The sequence below is a fragment of the Puma concolor genome, chromosome A1, assembly GCF_028749965.1.
Source record: "Puma concolor isolate L17-30 chromosome A1, mPumCon1.1.hap2, whole genome shotgun sequence".
Lineage (NCBI taxonomy): Eukaryota > Metazoa > Chordata > Mammalia > Carnivora > Felidae > Puma > Puma concolor.
In genome coordinates this window covers 220,578,714-220,603,523 of record NC_141667.1, presented here as the reverse complement: position 1 = coordinate 220,603,523, position 24,810 = coordinate 220,578,714, and the positions used below count along the sequence as shown (strand labels likewise).

Genomic DNA, 24,810 nt, shown 5'->3' with positions numbered 1-24,810 from the left:
ACAGATAATAAGGGAATACTTGAACAATTATATGCCAACAAATTACATAACCTAGATGAAATGGAAAAATCCCTAAAAAGACACAAACTACCAAAACTGACTCAAGAGGAGATAGAAAATCTTGAATAGATTTGTAACAGGTAAAAAGATTAAATCCATAATCCTGAAACTTCCCACAAAGAAAAGCCGTAGGCTAGAGGGAGGAGGGAACATTTTCCAACTCCTATGTATCACAAGAAAAGAATAACACAAACCAGAGTCTCTTATAGACACACATATCCTCAACAAACTGGGAGCAAATTGAATTCAGCAATATTAAAAAAAAAAAAATGACTATACATCATGACCTAGTAGATTTATTCCTGGAATGCAAAGCTGGTTCAACATATGAAAATCAGTCAACATAGTATATATTAGGACAAAACCACATGATCATCATAATAGATGCAGATACAACATTTGATAAAGTGTAATACCCTCTCATGATAAAAATATTCAAACTAGGAATTGAAGGGTGCCTCCTCAAGCTGATAAAGAGCATCTACAAAATATCTACAGTTGGTTTCATATTAATGGTAAAAGATGGAAAGAAAGCTTTACCCCTGAAATGAGGAATAAGACAAAGATATGTATTCTTGTTCTTCCTATTCAACATTGTACTAGAGGTTCTAAGCAGGATGATTAGGGATAAAAAAGGGAAGGGAAGGAAGACAGATAAGAAAGAAAGAAAGAGAGAGAGAGAGAGAAAGAAAGAAAGAAAGAAAGAAAAAAAGAAAGAAAGGAAGGAAGGAAGGAAAGAAAGAGAAGGAAGGAAGGAAGGAAGGAAGGAAGGAAGGAAGGAAGAAAAAGGAGGAAGGGTGGGAAGGAAGGAAGGAAAGATGTTCAGATTGGAAGGGAAGGAAGACAGGAAGGAAGGAAGAAAAAGAAAAGAAGGAAGGGAGGGAGGGAAGATGGAAGGAAGGAAGGAAAGGCATTCAGATTGGAAGTAAGTAAAACTATCCTCTATTTGAAAATGACCTAATCTTGTATATGGACAATCCTAAGGAATCCACTAAAAAAACTATTGCAACTCTAATGTGTGAGTTCAGCTAGGTTCAGGATATAAGGTCACTACACACATAGCAGTTTTATTTCAGCACACTGTCAATGAACAATCTGAAAATGAAATTAAGAAAACAGTTCCATTACAAAGAATAAATACTGGGAAATAAATTTAACAAAAGTTTAAGACTTTGTTAAAGTCTTGTTAAAGTGCCTGGGGGCACCTGGGTGGCTCAGTTGGTTGAGTATCTGACTTCAGCGCAAGTCGTGATCTCATCCTTCCTGAGTTGGAGCCCTGTGTCTGGCTCTGTGCTGACAGCTCAGAGGCTGGAATCTGCTTTGGATTCTGTGTCTCCCTGTCTCTCTGCTCCTCCCCAACTCACTCACTCTCTCTCTCTCTCTCAAAAATAAACATTAAAAAAATAAAACATAAAAGACTTCTACCCTGAAAACTATTTACTTTATTGAAAGAAATCAAAAAAGACCTGAATAAATGGAAAGACACTGTATGTGAATGGATTAGAAGAGTTAATAACGGTAAACTGAAATATTCCTTACATGATTTCCAGATTCACTGCAATTCCTATCAGTTCAAGCTGGCTTGCTTTTTTTTTTTTTCTTTTTTAACAGATTTTGACAAGTTGATTCTAGAATTTATGTGGATACAGGTGACTCCAAAGTAGTCAAAACAGTCTTGAAAAAGAACAGAGTTGGAGGACTCAAACTTAGCAATATCAAAACTTACTGTATACCTGCAGTAGCCAAGACTGCAGTACTGGTATAAGAATTGGACCTCTGCCTCACAGCATATACAAAATTAATTCAAGGTTGACCAAAGATCTAAATGTAAGAAATAAAACTGTGAAAGTCTCAGGAGAAAACACAGGTGTAGATATTCATAACCTCAGATTAAGCAATGTTTTCTTAGTATGACACTAAAAACACAGTGACAAAAGAAAATATCTAATAGGACTTCATCAAAATTAAAATCTTTTGTGCTTCAAAATATACCAAGAAAGTAAAAAGGCAGCCCACAGATGGGGGAAAATCATATATCTGATAAGGAGTTTTTACCTAGAATTATAAAGAACTCAGTAGTAAAAAGACAATCCAAGTTTTTTTTTTTTTTTTCAACGTTTATTTATTTTTGGGACAGAGAGAGACAGAGCATGAACGGGGGAGGGGCAGAGAGAGAGGGAGACACAGAATCGGAAACAGGCTCCAGGCTCTGAGCCATCAGCCCAGAGCCTGATGCGGGGCTCGAACTCACGGACCGCGAGATCGTGACCTGGCTGAAGTCGGACGCTTAACCGACTGCGCCACCCAGGCGCCCCAAGACAATCCAAGTTTTAAATGGGCAAAGGCCTTGAATAGAAAAGTCTCTAAAGAAATTATACAAATGGCCAATAAGCCCATGAAAAGATTCTCAACATTATTAGTCATCTGAGAAATACAGATCAAAAGAAAATGAGATATCACTTCATACCCTTTAGAATGGCTAAAACAAACAGACAATAGCAGGTGTTGAGGACGGTATGTAGCAATTGGAAAACTCATACTCTTCTGGTAGGATTGTAAGGTATATACTCAGGAGATATGAAAACATGTAAACAGATGTTCTTGGTAGCATTATTTGTGATAGGCAAATGTAGAAACAACCCAGTGTCCCCATCAATTGATGAATGAATAAATAAAATGTGTAATATTCATACAATAGAGTACTTTTCAGCAATAAAAAGAAGTGAAGTACTTATACATGCTACAACCTAGGTGAATCTAAAAACATTGTGCTACGAATCCAGACAAAAAAAGGCCAGCCACATACATGATTCCATTTATATGAAATATCAAGATAGTCAAGTCTATAGATACAGAAAATAGATTAGTGATTGCCAGGGGTTGTGGAGAAGTATAGAGAATGAATGATAAAGGGTATGTGGTTTCTTTTTATGGTGATGAAATTGTTCTAAAATTAGGTAATGGTGATGGTAGCACAACTCTGTACTAAAACCCACTAAATTTATACTTTAAAGGAGTGAATTTTATGGTATGTGAATTGTATCTGAATAAAACTGTTATTAAAAGAAAAAAGGTAAAGTACACCTAATATTAGCACAAATTATATAATGAAAACATTTTCAGGATGGAAAATTATATGTAATAAGGGTAACGTGGAATTCTGGTATTTAGATTTTAAGTCATCGGGCTGGATTTTGTTTTGTTTTGTTTTGTTTTGTTTTGTTTTGTTTTGTTTTTGAAAGGGCAATGTTGGTTCATAAAGTATGAATCTTTGAGAAAAAAAAATCACTTAGGAAATGTCATCTTTTTCTGGGAAATTCCTCTAATACCCTGAGGCAGAACTAGTTGGTGCTTCTAATGATCACACACAATGTAACCCATACTTAAAGGCTAAGAAAAGATTAAAAAACAAATTGCAGCCGTCATTGCTTTAAAGTGGAGTATCTTTTAGTGAGATAAAATGTGTATCTAGAATTCATGGTTCCTGTTCAAAGCTAAGTAGCCCTTTTCAGTCTTCAGTCCTCCTGGAAGGTGTTCTCAATATACAGGCAAGGGGCTGTTAATGGTATTCTACCATAAAAATTCAGTGTTCAGAAATAATAGGATTTAAAATTGAAAATACAGACCACAACCTGTAGAAAAGGGAAATACACATTGATGACTGCCTACTCTGTGATTCAAACTGTGCTTTTGTTAACGTTTATCTCATTTAATTCTCAGAACCACTTTTTGAGGTAATTTAATATCCTACTTTTGAAAAGTGCTATTATCTACAGATAGGGTAAAAACAATAGGTGAAGCAAGATCAGTGAGAGACATGATGAGCTCAGTTTTGAATATGTTAAGGGACTTGTGGGGTTTTCTTGAGAGTGATCCAGAGACACTCAGCTCAGGAGAGTTTTAAGCTGCTTACATTCCCAAGGTGTTGGTCTTGCAGAATATGCCCAAACCTGCTTATTTGCAAATCCAGCAGTTTATTTGAAGTATGCTGGCTAAAGGGAGCTGCAGTTGAGTGGATGATTCAAGTCTGGCATATGAAATTTGTGTCGCTACCTTTTCTTCTCAGAAACTAAACTTCCTTACACACCGTCTTCCTGCCCCCATTACATATTTTGTTTTTTTATGAGTAGCCCCATAAACATTTTTTTTTAGTTGTGCACAGTAGCATCTTAAAATTTTTTTTAGTTGTGCACAGTTTTTTTTTTTTTAATCATCTGGTGTGGATAATCTCTTGAATTTTATTTTTAACTAATTTTCTGTTTTCTTGGCTTATTCTTGAATGAAGTCTTCAGATGTTAGTAGTACTGTTTTAACAGTTTACCAATCAAAAGCAATGGTTCATAAATCAAGAGTGTATAATACTGGCATAAGGATAGGCATGTAGATCAATGGAATAGAACCGAGAGTCCAGAAATAAACTTTTACATATATAGTAAATTGATTTTCAAGGGTGCCCAAACAGGAAACAACAAAACGGGAATTCAACAGGAAAAAAAAAATCTTTTCAACAAATGGTATTGGGACAACTGAACTGGATATCCTCATGCAAAGGAATGAAGTTGGACCTCTACCTTACACTATAAGATTAACTCAAAATGTATATAAGACCTACATGTAAGAGTTAATTCTTAAAAAAAATGGAGGAAAAAAAAACTAGGTGCAAGTCTTTGTGATTTTGGATTAATTAGTAGTTTCTTAGCAACAACATCAAAAAAGCACAAACGATCACATAAAAATGGATAAATTGCACTTCATTAAAGTTAAACATCTTTGTGTTTCAGAAGACATTATCAAGACAGTAAAAAGAAACCCACAGGATGGAGGAAAGTATTTGCAAATCACATCAGATAGGGATAGAATATTTGAAGGACTCTTAAAACTCAATAATAAAAAGACAACCCAATTCAAAAGTGGACAATGGACTTGAATAGACATTTCTCCAAAGAAGATATACAGTTGACTGATAAGCAGGTGGGAAAATGCCAACTGTCATTGGTCATAGGGAAATACAAATAAAAACCACAAGGAGTTGCCATTTCACAAAACCTACTAGGATGGCTAAATAATAAAAACAGATAATAAGAAGTGTCAGTAAGGATATAGTGAAATTGAAACCTCATCATTGTTGGTAGGATTATAAAAAGGTATAGCCACTTGGGAAAATAGTTTGGCATTCTCAGAAAGTTAAACATTTAGTTACCATATGATCCATTAATTCCATTCCAAGTTATGTATCCAAAAGAAATAAAAGCGTATGTCCCCATAAAAACTTATTCATAGCAGCATTATTCATAGTAGTCAAAAAATGGAAGCGATCCAAATGTCTGTCAGCTGATGAATAAATAAATAATATGTGGCATATCTTTATAATGGAATATTATTCAACAATAAAAAGGAATGCAATACTGTTAAAAGCTAACAACATGGATAAATAGGAGAAATTAGTCACAGAAGACACATACTGTAGGATTCCATTTATATGACTGTTCAGAAGATGCAAATCTATGGAGTCAGCGTATATTAATCGTTGTGTAGCATTGGGATGGGAGGGTGGGCAGAAGCTGGGGCGGGGATGGGGGATGACTACTAAAGGATACAGGGTTTCTTTTTGTAGTAATGAAAATAACTCCAATTGATTTTGGAAATGTTTACACAACCCTGAATGTCCTAAAAACTATTGTATATTTCAAATGAGTGAAATGTATGGTGTGTAAATTATATCTCAAAGCTGTTATGATACCAAAAAAAAAAAAAAAGAGTAATTGTTCCACTGTGATATATTATATTGACTAATTGCAATGTAGACTATATACAGGTAGACAAAACAGTGTACAGTATTATTTTAATTACCAGGCATAAATATTTACCTGTATTTAAAGATTAACTAAATGTAACCTGATAACCTTACTGAAAAGTTATACATTATTGCATGTTTCAGAATTCATCAGGAAACAAATCCAGATGATCCAGTTATTAATAGGTAGTTGGTAATTGAAGCCACGGAAATATATGTGATATCCTAGGTAGAGTGAGTACATGAATAGGCCTATAGGGCTGTAGACAGAACATAGGGAAGAACAACATGGATAAATGGAGGAAGAAGACTGTAGAGGATGGTATGCAAGTTAAGGGGGTGACAATGAATGGCTAACAGTGTTTTCCTGCAGAGATGCCACATAAGGATTGTGTTCCATGAATCATCTTGGCAATAGCAGTGCCAATGGAACTTTGGTTGGGAGCAGGCTAAGTGAACGGAAGTGAAGACAGTATAGACCACTCTTTCAAGAATTTGGCTCTAGGGAGTAGAAGAAGATGTAGGGTGAGGAAAGGCTTAAAAAAAGATGAAAGAGATGTGAGGTTACTCATGATGATGGGAAATAGAGGTTGCACCATGGGAGAGAGGAGATAATTGATGAAGTAAGTCCCCTAAGATGCGAGCAAAGACAGACACCTCTTGCTGTGTCATTTGTGTTAGGATGAAAGAAGACAATGTTGGAGGATGCAGGTTATTGGGGATGGCATTGGAGAGGAGATTTGAGAGAATTGCTACTATCTGTTGATTACTGCCTTTTTAAAATAGGAGGTCTGGTCTTCTGTTAAAAGAAAGGATATAGAGAAGGGGGTTTGAAAGCAGTAACCTTTGGTGCAAAATCTAGCTAGAGCACCCTGGAAAGATTTCCAGACAGCAAGCATAGAGATCTTAGACCTAGAATTGGTAATACCCATAATGCAGGGAGGTTGAGTTTGTTTTTTTTGTTTTGTTTTGTTTTTTTCTCTTACAGCACTTAGCAGCCCAGCTTTTAGAGTGAAAATTGAAGTGACCCAGGGTTAGCTTTTTGCCAGGGCAATAAAGTATAAAGTATGTAAGAAGGAAGCAAAAACCAGAGAGCGTTGATAAATTGGGAGAAATTCAAGGAGTTAAGGGATTAAGGTAATCTTTGTGGATCTAGGTCAATCTGTTGAATGGCTAATTAATGGGAAATTGTTTAATGTCTTAATTGGATCTAGGGAGAGTGTTGCTGCTAGAATCAGAGATTCCTCAAATTAGAGAACACTGTACATACTGTTTAAAATTTCATATTTTCATTTCATATTAAAATGTTGAGCATTTCATGGTTTTGAATGAAATGTAAAACATCCAAAATTTATCCTAATTAGACTGGCAGATCTGTGCTGGCTCTTGATGAAAGGATTGCTGCAGTCTTGAGTCATGGTGAAATTAAAATTTAGGAAAAAGGAAGAGCCTCAGTCTGCCCTGACCAGCCTCTTGAACTGGGTTGTTTGAAGGGTTGTTGAAGGCACTAGGGATGCCGTCAAGACTCGGTTGGGGGAAGAAAATTGAGCCAGCTGCCAGAGTCTTAAGTGAATATAAAGGAGATGGTGACAGAAATGAGAATGGACATGGGGGATATGTGATTAGATGGTATAAGCCTTTTCCACAACTGCGTGGAAGCATTCTTGAAGTGATATAGAGATAGATGAGACATTGGCCGTGACACATGTGGAATAGGAAAGCATTATTAATAATGATGGTGAAGATAGCTAACATGTACTAAGGGCTTTCTATGCCAGGCACTGACCCTGTCACAGTCAGCATGAATTGGACTTATTTGTCTCAGTAACCCTTTAAGGCATTGTTATCTTCATTTTATGGATAAAGAAGCTGAGATAGGCCAGTAACATTCCTAAAATATCATAAAGTTTGCATGTGGGGAAGCCAGGATTCAAATGTAGATCGCTGACTCCTGAGCAGAGGTTTCTAACCACCACTTGTGCCATCAGCAGTGCACTAATGTAATTTGCCTGATATATATGTATCCAGTGTACATTGATGAATTCACATTATTTATAAGTAGCTTAGAGGAAAATTGTTCAGTAGAATTCTTTGATGCTTTCTCATTGGTGACAATTGAGTTGCTTGCTATATGTTTTATTTATTACCCTAGAGTTGTACCCTAAAATTGTGGCTCCTAATAATGTGGTTCTTGAACCAGTAGCATCAACCTGGGATCTTGCTTGAAACAAATTCTTGGCCCTTACTCCAGACCTGCTGCTCAAATTCTGGGAATGGAGTCCAACAGTCTGTTTTAACAAGCTAGGTTAATTCTGACACCGGCTAAAGTTTGAGAACTACTAACCTAACCCAGAGTAAAGTAAATACTTTAGATATTTAGATATTTTAGATAAATGAGAGTTTGAAGTAGACACTGGAGGTGGTATTGAGATTGTCCGTGTCTTTCGGATCATGTTCTTTGAATTGGAATCTGATGGGGAATATTTAGCATTAGTTTATACTTTGCGTGGCTGCAGTTTGGTATATTGATGCTACTAGACGCAAGTGAGATGGGAGGCAAAATGTCAGTGGATCACTACTATTGACCACTCAAAATGGTACACATCAGCAGCATTATTTTCTTTCCTTTAAACATTTAAAAATTATGTGATATTCGATATACAAAAATAGGTAATGTACATACAAATTTTGAAGCAATAGGGGCTCCTGGATGGTTCAATCAGTTGAGTGACTGACTTTGGCTCAGGTCATGATCTCGTGGTTTGTGAGTTTGAGCCTGTCAGGCTCTGTGCTGACAGCTTTGGATTCTGTGTCTCCCTCTCTCTCTGCCCTTCCTCTGCTCATGCCGTCTCTGTCTCTGTCTCTGTCTCTCTCTCTCTCTCAAAATAAATATTTAAAAAAAATTTTTTTTAACATTTATTTGTTTTTGAGACAAAGACAGAGCATGAACAGGGGAGGGTCAGAGAGAGAGAGAGAGACCGAATCTGAAGCAGACTCCAGGCTCTGAGCTGTCAGCACAGAGCCCAACGTGGGGCTCGAACTCACGGACTGTGAGATCATGACCTGAGCCGAAGTCGGTCGCTTAACCGACTGAGCCACCCAGGCGCCCCTAATGTTTGGCAATCTTAAGGGTAGGATGGTATCTCATTGTGATCTAAGTTTGCATTTTGACTAATAAGGTTGACTGTCCTTTTTTTTTAATATTCTTTTTTTTTTAACATTTATTTATTTTTGAGAAAAACAGAGCACATGAGCAAAGGAGGGGCAGATAGAGAAGGAGACAGAATCTCAAGTAGGGTCCATGCTGTTAGCGCAGAGACTGATGGGAGCTCAACCTGAGATCATGACCTGAGTTGAAATCAAGAGTTGGACACTCGACTGAATGAGCCACCCAGAATATGAATACTTTATATATTCTGGGTAATTATTTTTCACTGTTCATGTTTCAGATATCCTTCTAGTTTGGCTTGTCTTTTTACGTTCTATGTGGCTTCTTTCAAAAAAACAAATTCAGTTTTTAACAGAGTTGTTCTTTTGGTTTTAGCATTTCTTGTGTTCTCCGTAAGAAATTTTTCTCCACTCAGGTTTCTTTAAAAATTAGAGGTGTTGCTTTTTTTTTTTTTAATTTTTTTTTTTCAACGTTTATTTATTTTTGGGACAGAGAGAGACAGAGCATGAACGGGGGAGGGGCAGAGAGAGAGAGGGAGACACAGAATCGGAAACAGGCTCCAGGCTCTGAGCCATCAGCCCAGAGCCCGACACGGGGCTCGAACTCACGGACCGCGAGATCGTGACCTGGCTGAAGTCGGACGCTTAACCGACTGCGCCACCCAGGCGCCCCTAGAGGTGTTGCTTTTATAAGAATTGAAACAGTCTGGAATTGATTTTGATACAGTTGGTATCCAGTGTCATTTTCCCCCCAAAGGGATAATTATTTGGCTCAGAACCATTTACTGGATAGTATGTTTTTCCCAGTGGCCTGCAGTGCCATCTCTATCATATCAAATTCCTGTATATGTTTGGGTTTACTGGGGGCTCCTTCTTTTTTTAAGTTTATTTATTTAGGGAGAGAGCACGGGGTGTGGGAGACAGAGAGAGGGAGAGAGGGCAGAGCCCAATGTGGGGCTCGAACCCATGATCCATGAGATTACAACCTGAGCCAAAACCAAGAGTCAGATGCTTAAGTGACATGAGCCACCCAGGAGCCCTGCTGTTTTTGAAATTACAACTAAACATGATTAATACTAGTAATTTACCATTAAAGATCCAGTCAATGTTAAAATTTCCCCAGTTAACTTTTATGTGTAACATATGCATGTGCATGTGTGTATAAAACACATTAGAGTTTATTTGGATTAGTATCCAGATAAGGTCCATTTATTGTGATTGGTTGGTATGTCTCTTAAATCTTTTAATCTGTAAGCTCCTACTGTATTTCCCAAACCACTCCTCCCTCTTTTTTGACTTGTTACCTGTTGCTAGAGAAATGGGGTTATTCTGTATTTGGCTGGTTGCATCCCAATAGTGTGTAGTGTCTTTCTGTTCTCTGTGTTTCCTGTAAGTTGGTTGTTAGATGTAGAGATTTAATATGGTTTTTTGTTTGTTCATTTGCTAAGACTGATTTATAGATAGTATCATATACTTAAAAAAAACATTTTATTGAGATACAATTCACATGCATATTCATGTGTTGTACAGTTCACTCATTTAAAGTGTACTCAGTGGTTTTTAGCGTATTCATAGTTGCACAACTATAACCACAGTCAATTTTATCTATTTATTTATAAAGTTTTTTTTTTTTTTAATTTTTAAGTAATCTCTACACCCAGCATGGGGCTCGAACTCACAACCCAGAGATCTAGAGTCACACCCTCCACTGACTGAACCAGCCAGGCACACCATCCACACTTAATTTTAGAATATTTTCGGGGACCCTGGGTGGCTTAGTCGGTTATGCATCTGACTGACTTCCCCTCAGGTCATGATGTCGTAGTGTGGGAGTTCGAGCCCTACATCAGTCTCTCTGTTGTCAGCACAGAGCCCACTTTGGATCCTCTGTCTCCTTTTCTTTTTCTGTCTGCCCCACCCCACTCTCTTTCTCTCAAAAATAAACATTGTAGAAAAAAATATTTTCATCACCACAAAAATAAATGTTAGGCCCTTTAGTAGTCACTTCCCATTTCTGTATCCTCCCCAAACAACCCCCTTCCCCAGATGTAAGCAACAATGAATCTGCTTTCTGTCTCCACAGATGTGCCTATTCAAGACATTCATATAAGTCGAACCATATAATACATGTCCGTGGTCTTTTGTGACTGGCTTCTTTTACTTAGCATGATGTTTTCAAGTTATGTTGAAATGTTATTAGTACATGTCAGTATTTCCTTCCTTTTTATTGCTGAATGGTATTCCATTGTATGGATATATCACATTGTATTTATCCATTCATCGGTTGAACGTTTAGGTTGTTTACACTTTTTGGCTATTGTGGATACGTTGCATCGAACATTCGTGTACAAGTTTTTCTGCAGACATATGTTTTCATATCTCTTGGGTATTTACCTAGGAGTAGAATTGCTGGATCAAATGGTAGTATGATGTTTAACCTTTTGAGGAGCTGACAAACTTTTCCAGAGTGGCTATGACGTTTTACAGTCTCTCCAGCAGTGTGTGAGGGTTCCAATTTCTGTGCATCCTCACCAGTACTGATTTGTCCTTTTAAAATTTTATCCAACCTAGTGAGTGTTTCACTGTAGTTTTTCATTTTTAGAGAGCAAGCGAACATGTGAGCAAGGGAGTGAGGGAAGAGGGAGAGAGAGAGAATCTTTAAGCAGGTTCCATGCTCAGCGCGGAGCCCGAAGCAGGGCTCGATCTTACAACCCTGAAATTAGGACCTGAGCCAAAATCAAGAGTGGGATGCTCAACCAACTGAGCCACCCAAGCACCCCTTCATTGCAGTTTTGATTTGCATTTCCTTGATGGATAATTATGTTGAGCATCTTTTCATGTGCTTATTATTAACCATTTGTTTATCATTTTTGGAGAACTGTATTCAGATGCTTTGCCCATTTTTAAAATTTTATTGTCTTATTGAATTGAAAGGGTCAATAAAAATCCCTTATCAGATAATATGATTTTTACAAATCCTTTCTCCCAGGAGATGGCTCTTTGGTTTCTTGGGTATTATATATTTCTATTAGATAATACATAATGTCATGTTACCTCTTGTTATATTAGCAAGCTTGATAATCATTGCCTGGATCCATTAATGTATCAACTCTTGTAAAGTGGTAGTATTTGAATTCTATTATTCCTTCTTAATTAGAATTTGGGTTTGAGGTTAATGTTCTTTCGGCACATGAAGATATCATTTTACTGCCTGTGGTTTCCATTGCTTTTCAGAAGCCAGCTTTGTCTTATATTCCTTGAAACATGGATACCCAGTTGGTGGCAGTCTAAAGGAGTATCAGCACAATAACCTTTAGGCTTTGTTTTGGTTTTGCTTTTTGGGCTTTTTGTTTGATTGTTTTTGTTCCAGAGCTATAGTTTTCTAGTTTTCTAGCTCTATCACCTCTTGAGAAGGCAATTTTGTATCCTTATACAGTCTCCTACCTCCTTCTCCTCAAGTAAAATATACATTTGTTTCAGTTGGTATGCATAGAAAAACAGTTTGTAGCCCAGGGAACAATACATAAATATCCATATTATAGAGGATTAAAAAAAAAAACAGGTTTATTGAGGCATTGTTTATATATCATCAATTCACTTGTTAGTGTAAAGTTTGATAAAAAAATTTTTACAGTTGTGCAACCATCTCCTCAATCCAGTTGTAAAACACTTCCATCACTGCAAATCCTGCCCTTTTCTGAAATCATTGATGTGGAAATGCTTGGGTTCAAAGCAAATGGTCAAGGAAGAATTCTTGAGACATCTTCAGTGCAAAAAGGTGCTTTTATTAAAGCATAGAGACAAGACCCATGGGCAGAAAGAGCTGCACTGGGGTTGTGAGGGGTGACTGATTATATACTTTCAAGTTAGGAGGGGGGTTGACATAGCGTTAAGTTTCTAAGGAATTTGGAAGCAAGGTTTCCAGGACCTTGAAGGGGCTAGCTATTGTTAGAAAAAGGTCATTTATTACTGTTTAGTAAAAACTCAGAAATGAGACCCTTCAGATATGTATTAGTGGGCCACGTACTTGGAGGATGATTGCTGATGCATATTCGGGAGTAGAGGAAGTTTCCAAAGGAATTTTTACATGTTAAAGTAGACTTGCAGGATCCTGGAGCTGGGGATAATGTTAAGCTAAGATTGTCTTTTGCCCCTTAGTAAAGTATTAACACTGAGGCAGTTGAGTTCCTAGAGGAATGTCACTTTGCCTATTTCAAAGACTTGTCATTGGGCTGTAAGTAGCAAGGAAATTTGATTTTTTTCTTTTGCTTTTGTTTCTCACATCAATTATTTATTTACTATTATAGATTCTTAACCTGGGGTTGACTTAGGTTCTTTTTTTTTTTTTACTTAAGATTTTATTTTTAAGTAATCTCCACAACTCAATATGGGACTCGAACTCACAACCCCAAGATCAAGAGCTACATGCTCCACTAAATGAGGTAGCCAGGCACCCCAACATAGACTTTTCATGGCCCTAGAATCACTTGAAATTGCATGTCAACTTGAAATTGCATGTCAACAATACAACACAGGGCCTGTGTTTTGACAAAGCAAAATTTTTTAGTAAAGTGACAATTATGCAAATACAGTCAAAACCAAAACCATTGCGTGTTTTTTATTAAAGTGATTCTGAAATTGTTCCTATGACTGAGAAGCTTTATGAAGGAAAAATATGGGATATGCTGTTTAAAAAATAAAAATTGAAAACTGTGTACTTTATAATTTCATTATAAAATTACAGACCTGCAAAATGTAACCATTTCTATAAGGGCTCACCTGTAGCAAATAAAATCAATAGAGATTTTTTTTTTTAAGTCAGTTTTCAGTCTGTTGTGTTTTAAAGATAGTCTGTTTTTCTCTGGCTGTTTTCAGGATTTCTTTGTTTTTCTTTTTTTTTTCTGTTTTGAGGATTTCTTTACTTTCTGTTTTTTCCTTTTGTGTCCTGCAGTTCTGTGATTTCTTTTTATTTTTCTGCTTACAGTTTGTTTGGCTTCTTAAATGCGTGGTTCGATGTTTTTCATCAATTCTGGAAGGTTCTCGACCAGTATCGCTTCAGATACTGCTTCTGCACAATGCCTCTTATCTTTGTGGAACCCAAATAAAGGTTGTTTTGTAACTTCTTACTATATTCTCTATGTTGCTTACGCTTTTCTTCTGTAATTATAAAATTTGTGCGTCTTACATTTCATAATTGATCATTTTTTTTGGCTTGCCTTACAGCTCACTGTATCTGTGTTAAACTGTATCAAATCTACTCTAAAACCCATTTGTTGATATCTTAATTTTGGTTATCATACTGTATTTCAACAATTATTATTCATATCTCAAACTTATGTATTTTTTTTTCAAATCTGCTCATTTCTGATAATTTCTTCTTGCTTGCTGATAATTTTCATTGCATTTTTCCTTTCCTTGAATATTTGTTGAAGTTATTTTATATTTCATACATTAATTCTAGTATTCTAATTCCAAGGAAGGTGGCCTTTGTTTTTAACTGTTGTCATTGACTCTAGTTCTGACTCTCTTTAAAGTGATTTATTTCCTTATATATTTGATGGCGTTTACTTAATCCTGAGAACCTGATTTAACTGCTTTTCAACAGAGAAGGTTTGCATCTGTTGATAAACAGTTCATTTTGGCCATCTTGAGCGTTCTGGCTAAATAAATTTAGTTTTCTAATCCTGCATCAGAGTCTGCACTTAGTTTCAGTTCCTAGTGTGAAATAGATTATTAGCCTCATACTTTGCCTTTCACACATTTACCTTTGATGACTTGACTTCCCCCATAGGTTTAACTTCACTGGCTCCTCTATCCCCTTACTTACATGAGTTACTTACGTGAGTCTAACAATGCATTAAAAAAGTATTTTTTCTGCTATAGCTGGGGTCCGGTTTAATGAAACAGATGACCTCTCAAAAGCACGGGGTGTTCCAGAAGTGACATATTTTTTTTTTAAGTTTATTTATTTATTGTGAGAAAAACAGACAGTGCGAGTGGGGGAGGGGCAGGGAGAGGAGGAGGCACAGAATTCCATGCTGGCTCCACATGTCAGTGTGGAGCCCAACCTAGGGCTCAAACTCACAAAACGGTGAGATCATGACCTGAGCCGAAACCAAGAGTTGGACGCTTAACCAACTGAGCCACCCAGGCACCCTGACGTATTTTGTTACTAAGAAAGATGTATGCTATTTAAAATAAATACAGTCACCACATTTCTCTCATTTCGCCCTCTCTCCCTCTCTCTCTCTCTCTCTCTCTCTCTCTCTCTCTCTCTGTCTCACACACACCTGACCCTAACAGTAACGCCTTTAAAAGTATCAGAGTATCCAGTCAGTGTTTAAATTTCCAATTATCTCAAATGTTACATATTTTTGAACAGTTTGGATTAGCATCCAGATAAAGGTCTGTAACCTTACTGTGATTAAGTTTGAAGTCTTTTTTTAATTTCACTATCTTTTTTTTTTTTTTTTTTTTTTTGCCTCTTACGGTGTCATTTAACATGTTTATCTGTCCTCTGTATTTCCTATAAATTAATAGTTGAATCTGAAGTCTGAATAAGGGTCAGGTTATTTTAGGCAGAGGGGACAAGAGTACATCCTATGTGATGGTTTTCTCTTCCATCAGGACTGCACTTAGTGTCTGATGTCTCTCTCTGTAATGCTGACAGCCACTGAGGAACATTGCCTAAATTTATTATTTACTAGGAGTTGTAAATGGTGATACTCTAATTCTGTCCTTTCTTCTTCATTAGTTGGAATAATATTTTCAACAGAAGCTTCCCCTCACTTAGGTTACCCCCATGATAAAATTTGTTTAGGTAAAGGCAAAACGAGTTCTTGATTCTTTCCATTTATCAGTTTTCAGAACAATGAGGTGGTTCATTAGCACCTTCCAGTGATGACCAATTAGTTTTTCTTTCATATTCTGAATTCATGAATTGAATCATGTGTATGTTTCTGTTCATTATAGTTATTATTTTTATTAGTACTTTCATTGGCCATCTTTGACCCATTGGAGCCCCTTCAAGGTGGCTCCTGAGTGTTTTTGACAGATTTAGGAATTTTAAGTGGACACACCTAGGAATGTTTTTAAAAAGATGTATTCTGCATATATTGGTATTTCCAACTCAAGTAGGTAGAGTTTTACTAAGCCTCATCTATCATATAACTTTGACTCCTTTGTCCCAGGTTGAAGTTCCTTTGATACCTGGGATGATAGAATTAGAATATCACATTATTACTCATTTCCTTTATTCCAGATACATACACAACAGGATAAGAATAATCTCAAGACGATAACCAGTAGTAGAATTGCTGAAAAAAGTGTAGAGTTTTCTTTGTGCTTACCTCGTCTTTAGGGTTGACTGGGCATATACAAATTACTATCTTGAAAAGTTATGTGGGATAGTGTAACTCTGTCGCCATGTGGATACATATTTAGGTTCATTAATTTTTTTAATCTTTTATTTTTAGGAATTGCTTTTCTTTAAGTTTAATTTTCTCATACATGTGTGTGATGCATTTTCATATGCTTGTGAAGACAAAGGGTAGCCTCATTTCCTTGAGCTCTTTGCCCTATTTCCTCCCTATTCCCATTTATTTTTGTGTAAAATACTTATATGGGATCTGTTTTATTTACAATTTTTTAGTTTACTTTTTGGAATTTTGGAAAGTTTGTATATTTGTTACAGTGGTTAGCATCATTTAGCTCCCCCCTTTTAAGTTACAGTTATCTGTTGATTCCCTATTATGCGCATTGACATTGGTTGTGACCTCTTTCCCTTTTCCTCAGCATCTGATGTCAAGTATGTCCTTTTTAAAAAAGTTTTTAAAAATTGGCCATTATTGTGAGATAGTTATAGCTTCACATGCAATTGTAAAACATAATACAGAGAAATATGTATGTACCCTGTACCCAGTTTCCCCCAGTGATATACATCTTGTAACATTATAGTAAAATGTTGATATTTATACAGTGAAAATATAAAACATTTCTATCACAAGGCTCTCTCTTGTTGCCAATTAGTAGCCATTCTCCCTCCTTCCCATCCCTGCCCCCCACCCTTAATCCCTGGCAACCACTAATCTCCTTTTCTGTAATTTTGTTACTTCAAGAATGTTATATAAATGGAATCATATGGTATGTAACCTTTTGGGATTAGCTTTTTTTTTCCTCTTAGCATAATTCCCTGGAGATTCGTTCAAGTTGTTTGTCTCAATAGTTCATTTCTTTTTACTGTTTGGTAATACTACATGATATGTAGTGTGGTTAAACTATATAACCAAAACTCCATATAAACTATATGAAGGATACCTGGGGTGTTTCCACGTTTGGGTTTTTTATGAATAAGGCTGTTGTAAATATTTATTTACAGATTTTTTGTGAACATAAGTTTTCATTTCTCTGGGAGAAATATCTAGAAGTGCAGTTGCTGTGTACTGTGGTATCTTCATGTTTAGTTTTTTAAGAAACTGTTTTCCTAATAGCTGTACCATTTTACGATTCCACTAGCAATGTATGAGTTTTTCCACATACTCACTAACATTTGGTGTTGTCACAGTTGTTTATTTTAGCTATTCTGATAGATGTGTAGTAATATCTCATTGTGGTTTTAATTTGCATTCCCCTAATGGCAAATGACATTGAACATCTTTTCTTGTGCTTCTTGGCCATCTGTATATCCTCTTTGATAAAATGTCTCTTCATTTCTTTTGCCCATTTTCTAATTTAATTGATTGTCTAATTAGCTTTGAGAATTCTCTATATATTCTAGATATTAGCCCTTTATTAGATATGTTGTTTGCCATTTTTTTTCCCCAGTCTATAGCTTTTTATCCCCTTCACATGGGGGCTTTCTCAGAGCAACATGTTTTAATTTTGATGAGGTCCAATTTACCAGTTATTTCTTTATGCATCATGCTTTTAAGGTCAAGTTTAAGAACTCTTTGCCTTGCTCTAGATCCCAGAGATTTTTTTTCTAACAGCTTTATAGTTTTATACTTAAATGTGATCTCATTTTATATTAATTTTTGTGTAGTGTATGTGACTTAAGTTGAGATTCATACATTTTGTCTAGCAGTGTCTACCTGTTCCAGCACCGTTTGTTGAAAAGTCTGTCTTTCCTTTACTGAATTACTTTTACCCTTTGTCAAAAATCAGTTTGAGCATATTTGTATAGGTCTATTTTGTTTTTGTTTTTAATCCTGTTCCATTGATCCACCAGTATCACACAGTGTTTACTAGAGCTGTGTAATCTTGAAATTGGATAGACTGGTCCCTTCCACTTTCTTCTTTTTAAAAATTGTTTGGAGCACCTGGGTGGTTCAGTTGGATGAGCATCCGACTTCAGCTCACGTCATGATCTCATGGTTGACAAGTTCGAGCCCCGTGTCAGGCTGTGTGCTGACAGCTCAGAGCCTGGAGCCTGCTTTGGATTCTGTATCTCTCTCTCTCTCTCTCTCTCTCTCTCCCTGCCCCTCCCCCACTCATGCTCTGTCTCTCTTGGTCTCAAAAATAAACACTAAAAAAATTTTAAAAATTGTTTTAGCTCTTCATATTACTTTGCCTTTCAATATAAATTTTAGAACACTGTTTTCTGTATCTACAAAGAATGTTGTTGAGATTTTGAGCGGAATTGGGTTAAATCTGTATGTTATTGTGGGGAGAATTGACATGTTTACCAAGTTGAGTCTACTAACCCATGAATACAATATGTCTCTCTGTTGTTTTAGATCTTTGAATTCCTTCATCAGTGTTGTGTAGCTTTCCACATGTATGTCCTATACATGTATCGTTAGGTTTATACTTAAGTATTTTTTGAGAGATTATAAAGGATACTGGGTGTATTTTTAATTTTGGTGCCCATGTGTTCATTCCTAGTATATAGACATACAATTGATTTTTGTGTTTTTATGTTGTATTCTGTGACCTTATTGAACTGATTTATTAGATCTACCTTATAAATCGCTAGATTTTTTTGGTCTAATGCCCAGAGGCATGCTTGCTTGCTTGCTTGCTTTCTTTCTTTCTTTCTTTCTTTCTTTTTCCTTTTTGGAAATCCATTTGTTTTTGTAATATATCTTAGTATTGGTTTTTCTCAGTTGATTTCCCAGGCATTGGTGTACTCTTTCAATATTTAATTTCAAGACTTCTAGTTGCAGGACTTTTTTCTCTTTATAGTTTTTTTTTTTTTTTTTTAATGTTTATTTTTGAGACAGAGAGCATGAGCAGAAGAGGGGCAGAGAGAGAGGGAAACACAGAATTCGAAGTAAGCTCTGAGCTGTCAGCACAGAGCCCGACACGGGGCTCGAATCCACGGACCCTGAGATTATGACCTGAGCTGAAGTCGGATGCTTAACTGACTGAGCCATCCAGGCGTCCCTTTAATTATAGTTTTTAATATTTGCTGTATTTCATTGCTTTGGTTTTCTTCTTTGAAGACTCCTTATGTGTATTTAGGATCTTTGCTTAACTTTATTGTCACTTTCATTCTAATAATTTTCACCTTCATTTTTTTTTTTTTTTAAGATTTTATTTTTAAGCAATCTCTACACCCCATGTGGGGATCGAAATTTCAACCTCAAGATCAAGAGTCACATGCTCTACCAACTGAGCCAGCCACACACCCCTTACCTTCATTTCTTTTTGATTTAAAAATTTATTTGCACATTCTTTGTCTCTTAAGCATTATCTATTGTGTATTGAATCTCATGATTATTCTTGGTTAGGTTTCCTTTCTGAAATAATTTATTTCTTTTACTTCAAATCGTTTCCTGATTTGTAAGTTTTTCTAATTCTGAGTTTTTCTAATTCTGATATAAAATGTTATTTCACATTATCTTGGATATAATTTTTATGTTTTATAGGTATGGCTTTTTGGTAGCAAGCTTTTAGTGTCAACATTCTGCTCCTTATTTTCCCATTTCTTACGACATGGGATTTGACCCCAATCCTTTTCTGTTGTTCATTTTATAATAGGCTTTCCTGAACTTTTTGGAGCAAGAGGTTGGTCAGGATAGTTTGTCTCCTTTACCGCCCTATCTATACCCCTTCCTCTGTTGATTTTTATGAAATGATAAGAAGTATTTGGCTTCCTGTGTTCTGAGATCTGTTTCATTAACCCACTTATATCTGGACCCTCCTTTTCTTTGCTTCATTGTGCCTGTGTTGCTCACTTGGTATTCTGCTCCCAGAAATTCTTTTCAGTTTAGGGCTTCGCCCATGAAGGGGGATTTCAGTCCTTAGTTTTTGAATCTAGAGCCTTACTTTTCCTACTTTATAGTATTGGTATATACAAAAGATCTTTTCCATTTGTAGCTATTCTCAGATTGCCTTTCGAGACTCTAGTGATTTGTGATTTGGGGTTTTTCTGGCTTCAAGTCCTTCATTTACCCTATTATATTACTTCGATCCTTCTGTTTCCTTCTATATATATGCTGATACCATGGGAGTCCTATAGTTGGCGATTTAACCAGATCCTGCTTGTATTTGAGAATTCAAGGGGATACCCTGTCACCCAATTTTGTAGATTTTGTCCTTGGGATTTTGGTTTGGCTGTCCTGGTAACATTTTTCCCTTTTTTGTGTGAGGTGGGAGATGGCAGGTGATTAAAAACTTCATTGAGAAGTTTTATTCAAGAGAAGGACAACACAAGTACACTAGCTATTGTGGTGAACCAGGTGAGATGATAGTGGCTTAGTCTAGGATAATGGCAGTGGAGCTAGAAGGTTTGAATCCTATTTTGGTGACTTGTTGGATAACAAAGAGTGAGAGACTGCGTAGACATGGATGATCTCCCAGGATAGGGGTTCTTACAACTGTTTGGATGATGGTACTTTTTCCTAATATTGGGAATATTCATGGAAGAGTAATTTTTTAGGGGGAAGGTATTTTTTTGAGAGGTGAGGAGTAAAGGGACAAGAGGGACCAGCTATTACGATATTTGTAAGCATCCTGGATGTGAGGCCTTGCAACAATCTATCCTCTACCCCCAAACACACATACAGACATATTTAATTTCTTCAGGGAGCTTTTTCCTGATTCTCTGATATGTCTCCTTCTGATATAGAACTTTATTTACTTTCCTATCTTAACATTTAACACATTTGTATTACTGCTTATTAATCCTATGTTTTTTACTAGACCAGCTGTTCACAAACTTTTTCTTAAAAGGACAAACAGATGGTAAATATTGAAGGTTTTGGGAGCCAAGAGACAAAAAAAAAAGATATTATGGGGCACCTGGGTGGCTCAGTTGGTCAAGCATCTGACTTTGGCTCAGGTCATGATCTCAGGGTCCGTGGGCTCGAGCCCCGTGTTGGAGTCTGTGCTGACAGCTCAGAGCCTGGAGTCTGCTTTGGATTCTGTGTCTCCCTCTCTCTGCCCCTGCTCATACTCTGTCTCTCGCTTTCTCTCAAAAGTAAATAAACATTACAAAAAATTTAAAAATAAAAAAATAAGGATATTATGTGGATACTTAGTATCATTTATGATATAACCACTTAAAAGTATAAAACCATTCCTGTCGGGGCCTACAAAAAAACAGACAGCAATCAGATTTGGGTCATAGGCTGTAGTTTGCTGACCACTGTACTAGGCTGTAAATTCTATACTTGTCCTAGTTGCAGGCATATTGCCTGGTGCGTTTTAGATGAATTCAGTAAATTTTTGTTGAGTGAGTGAATATTATTCTTGCAGATTGGAGCTCAGGCAAGGGGGTTGAGCTAAAGATAGATATTTTGAGAGTGGTCATCAAACAGAAATTGAAGACATGAGAGTAGATGCCATCAACTTCAGAAGAATGAAAGAAAGAGGCCCAAAGTGGAGCCTCTTCTGTAATTCAGAGAACGGAACAAGTCATGACTAACTCAATGGTACTTTCATCGTGTACATAGTAGTCAGTACCTGTGGCTAACTGACCTAAGCCATTTGGCTATTTTACATACATATGGTTCTTTTGGATGAGTAGGAGGCCTTTAACTATTAGAGATAGGTGAGATAATATATGTATTTTCCTTAGAAATTTTACTACCAGTGTGTTACGTTATAATAAAACAAGCTTTAGAATTCTGCCACTTACACAAACACGTATTAGCAAGCAGTTACCACCTTGCAGTAAAACTTCATCTGTAAGCATACACCATAAAGAACTGATTAGGGTTAGGTGACAAAATCCTCCTAGAAGGTGTGGGATATAGGATCAAAGGGATTCAAAAACCTCTCTGAAGACAGACTGCAGGGCTTTCCAGATTCTTAAACTGCAAACAAGTAAGAATCAAGGCACCTGCACAACATTCCTAACCAGTCTGTATATCTTGAACAGTTCCATTTTGGCAATAAAAAGCTATTTCCAATATCTCTTTTATACTAATTAACAAACCACTCCCTAAATTCAGATGTTGGTATTCGAAGCACTTATTAACTGGGAGCTAACTTCTGATATGGGTGCTTTAAATGCTAGCTAACCCACTGTGAAGTGTGGATTCTTAATTTAGGGAACTTCAGAAGTTGACTCACTACTCCTATGGATCCTGAAGTATTTTGATGTGAATTACAATATAGCATTAACTTGATCATATTTTTTAAGGGATATGTTGCCTGGATCTTTTTTGTTGTATTCCTATCATAACAGTTCATAAACAAGTGTAGTTGTTATTGCAATTAAAATATTAAAATATTTTTTTCTAATAAAATAAGATAAAAACAGGGAGGCAAACCATAGACATTCTTAATTATAGACAACAAACCAAGGGTTGCTGGAGAGGAGGTAGGTAGGGGGAAGTAGGCTAATTGGGTGATGGGCATTAAGGCGGGCACTTGTGATAAGCACTAGGTGTTATATGTAAGTGATGAATCACTAAATTCTACTCCTGAAACCAATTAAAAAAAAAAAAAAAGATATTTTTTTCTTCTCCGTTCCAGTAACAGTTGAATTAGATATTCATGTAGGCAAATAAATTTTAACAGCAGTATAGTTCTAATCTTCAGTGAATCAAGACAATTTAGAGTTACCAAATTAATATTAGTATTTGAAGATTGCTCAACATTTATTACCATTCTTTATGATAAATATATGAAGCAGTCTGTGTATTAAGCAGTCTCTATATTAATACTTTTAAAGTCAAAACACAGAAACATAGTATAGAATTAGATTCAAGGCTGTCTTTCTACTGTTGAACCCTAATAGTTATAATAATTTTATCAGTGCATCATTTCATTACATTAAATGAATGCTACTAATTTGAATTTTGTTTGGCAGTTTTGTTTACATTTAATATATATCTATATTTAAGCATAAGTTTAGATTAATATTTCGGTATATCTAGCAAACTTTATAATTTGATTTTCATGGGGTTTCTCCCCAAAGGAGAATTTATCACTGCAATTTAAGAAAACTTGACAGCGATACCATACAAAAGAATTATCAAATAAAATAGTAGCATACTGAGTCTGGCAATATATTATAATAATATACCATGACCATGTAACCTTTATGTAGCCTTTATTCCAAAACTGTAAGGATTTTACATACTTACATATGTAATAAAATAATTCATTGTATCAGCATATCAAGGGAGAGAGGGGATATCTAATCATTTCAGTCATTCCTGATAAGACATGGCTGATGGAGCCTCTCAGTAAACTTCGAAGGATACTTCTTTGGGGGCACCTGGGTGGCTCAATCCGTTCCGATTCTTGATTTCGTCTCAGGTCATGACCTCATGGTTCTGAGATTGAGCCCCATGTCAGCATGGAGCCTGCTTGGGATTCTCTCTCCCTTTTTCTCTGCCCTTCTCCTGTCTGTGTGCTCTCTCTCTCAAAACAAATAAACATTTTAAAAAAAAAGGATACTTGTTTGCCTTTGGATACAAAATATCTATCCCAAATTTATTTTCCTTTTCATGTGGTTTCAAGGCCATGACAATGAGTTCTTTACTTTTTTTAAACATGAATCATTTGAGATAGATTTAATTGGTTGTAAACAACAAAAACCAACTCTGGCTGATTTAAGGAAAAACAATTTTTTGGAAACATATGGGTAGTTCATAGAATGAGTAGCAACACCTAAGAACTGGGAATAGAACCTACTCTTTTTTTTTTCCTTTCCACTTTGCTCAGGGTTCAGAGTTATGAGGGAGAGTTCTGCTGGCATGGTTTTGGTCTCATGCCCTATTCAAAACGAGGACAGAGTGAGATACTTTAATAGGCAGTTCCATCAGGGCAGTCTACAGCAGAGGATATATAATTCCACAGAGAAACCTGGGTGCAGTTAGGAAAGGGGAATGGATTCTAGGCAGCCAAGCCCCACCTCATGTTCCCCCCAAAATTAACCAACAGATATCCAGTAAAATAGACAGGAGTTTTGGCTTTTTAACCTCCTGTATTTCATTCAAAGTCTAAAACTGACCAATCCTTAACCCTTAAAGAGCAATTACTTCTAAAAAATTTTTTAAATATTAAATGCCTAAGACCTTAACATATCTACTAGCAGTGTCAATATTTAGGTACTTAAATATTCTTTATTTTTCTTTTTAGACAATGCGAAGACACCGAAATGAAGTGACAGTTGAACTGCGAAAGGTAAGAAAGTAAAGTAACAGAAACAGAAAGTAAATAGGAGATTTTTCTGATTTTTAAAATTCTGTATGACTTGAATAATGAAAATACTGTGCAAATTAGTGATCACCCCTAAACCACACAGCATATACATCATTAAATAGTTTATAATGGGATATATTGAAAGCTTTCATTTATTGAGGTGCTATGTACTGTGTGAAGTACTTTAA

At 36.2% G+C, this 24,810-nt stretch overlaps 1 protein-coding gene across 2 annotated transcripts in view; it reads left to right on the top strand.

Moving 5' to 3' along the window:
• KPNA3 (karyopherin subunit alpha 3) overlaps nucleotides 1-24,810 on the top strand; it is a 102,389-nt gene that overhangs the window by 26,303 nt on the left and 51,276 nt on the right. For both annotated transcript variants that reach the window (XM_086712461.1, XM_086712468.1), the window contains exon 2: nucleotides 24,560-24,604. In XM_086712461.1, coding sequence (XP_086568587.1) covers nucleotides 24,560-24,604 — 45 coding nt within the window. The remainder of the gene's footprint in view (nucleotides 1-24,559; nucleotides 24,605-24,810) is intronic.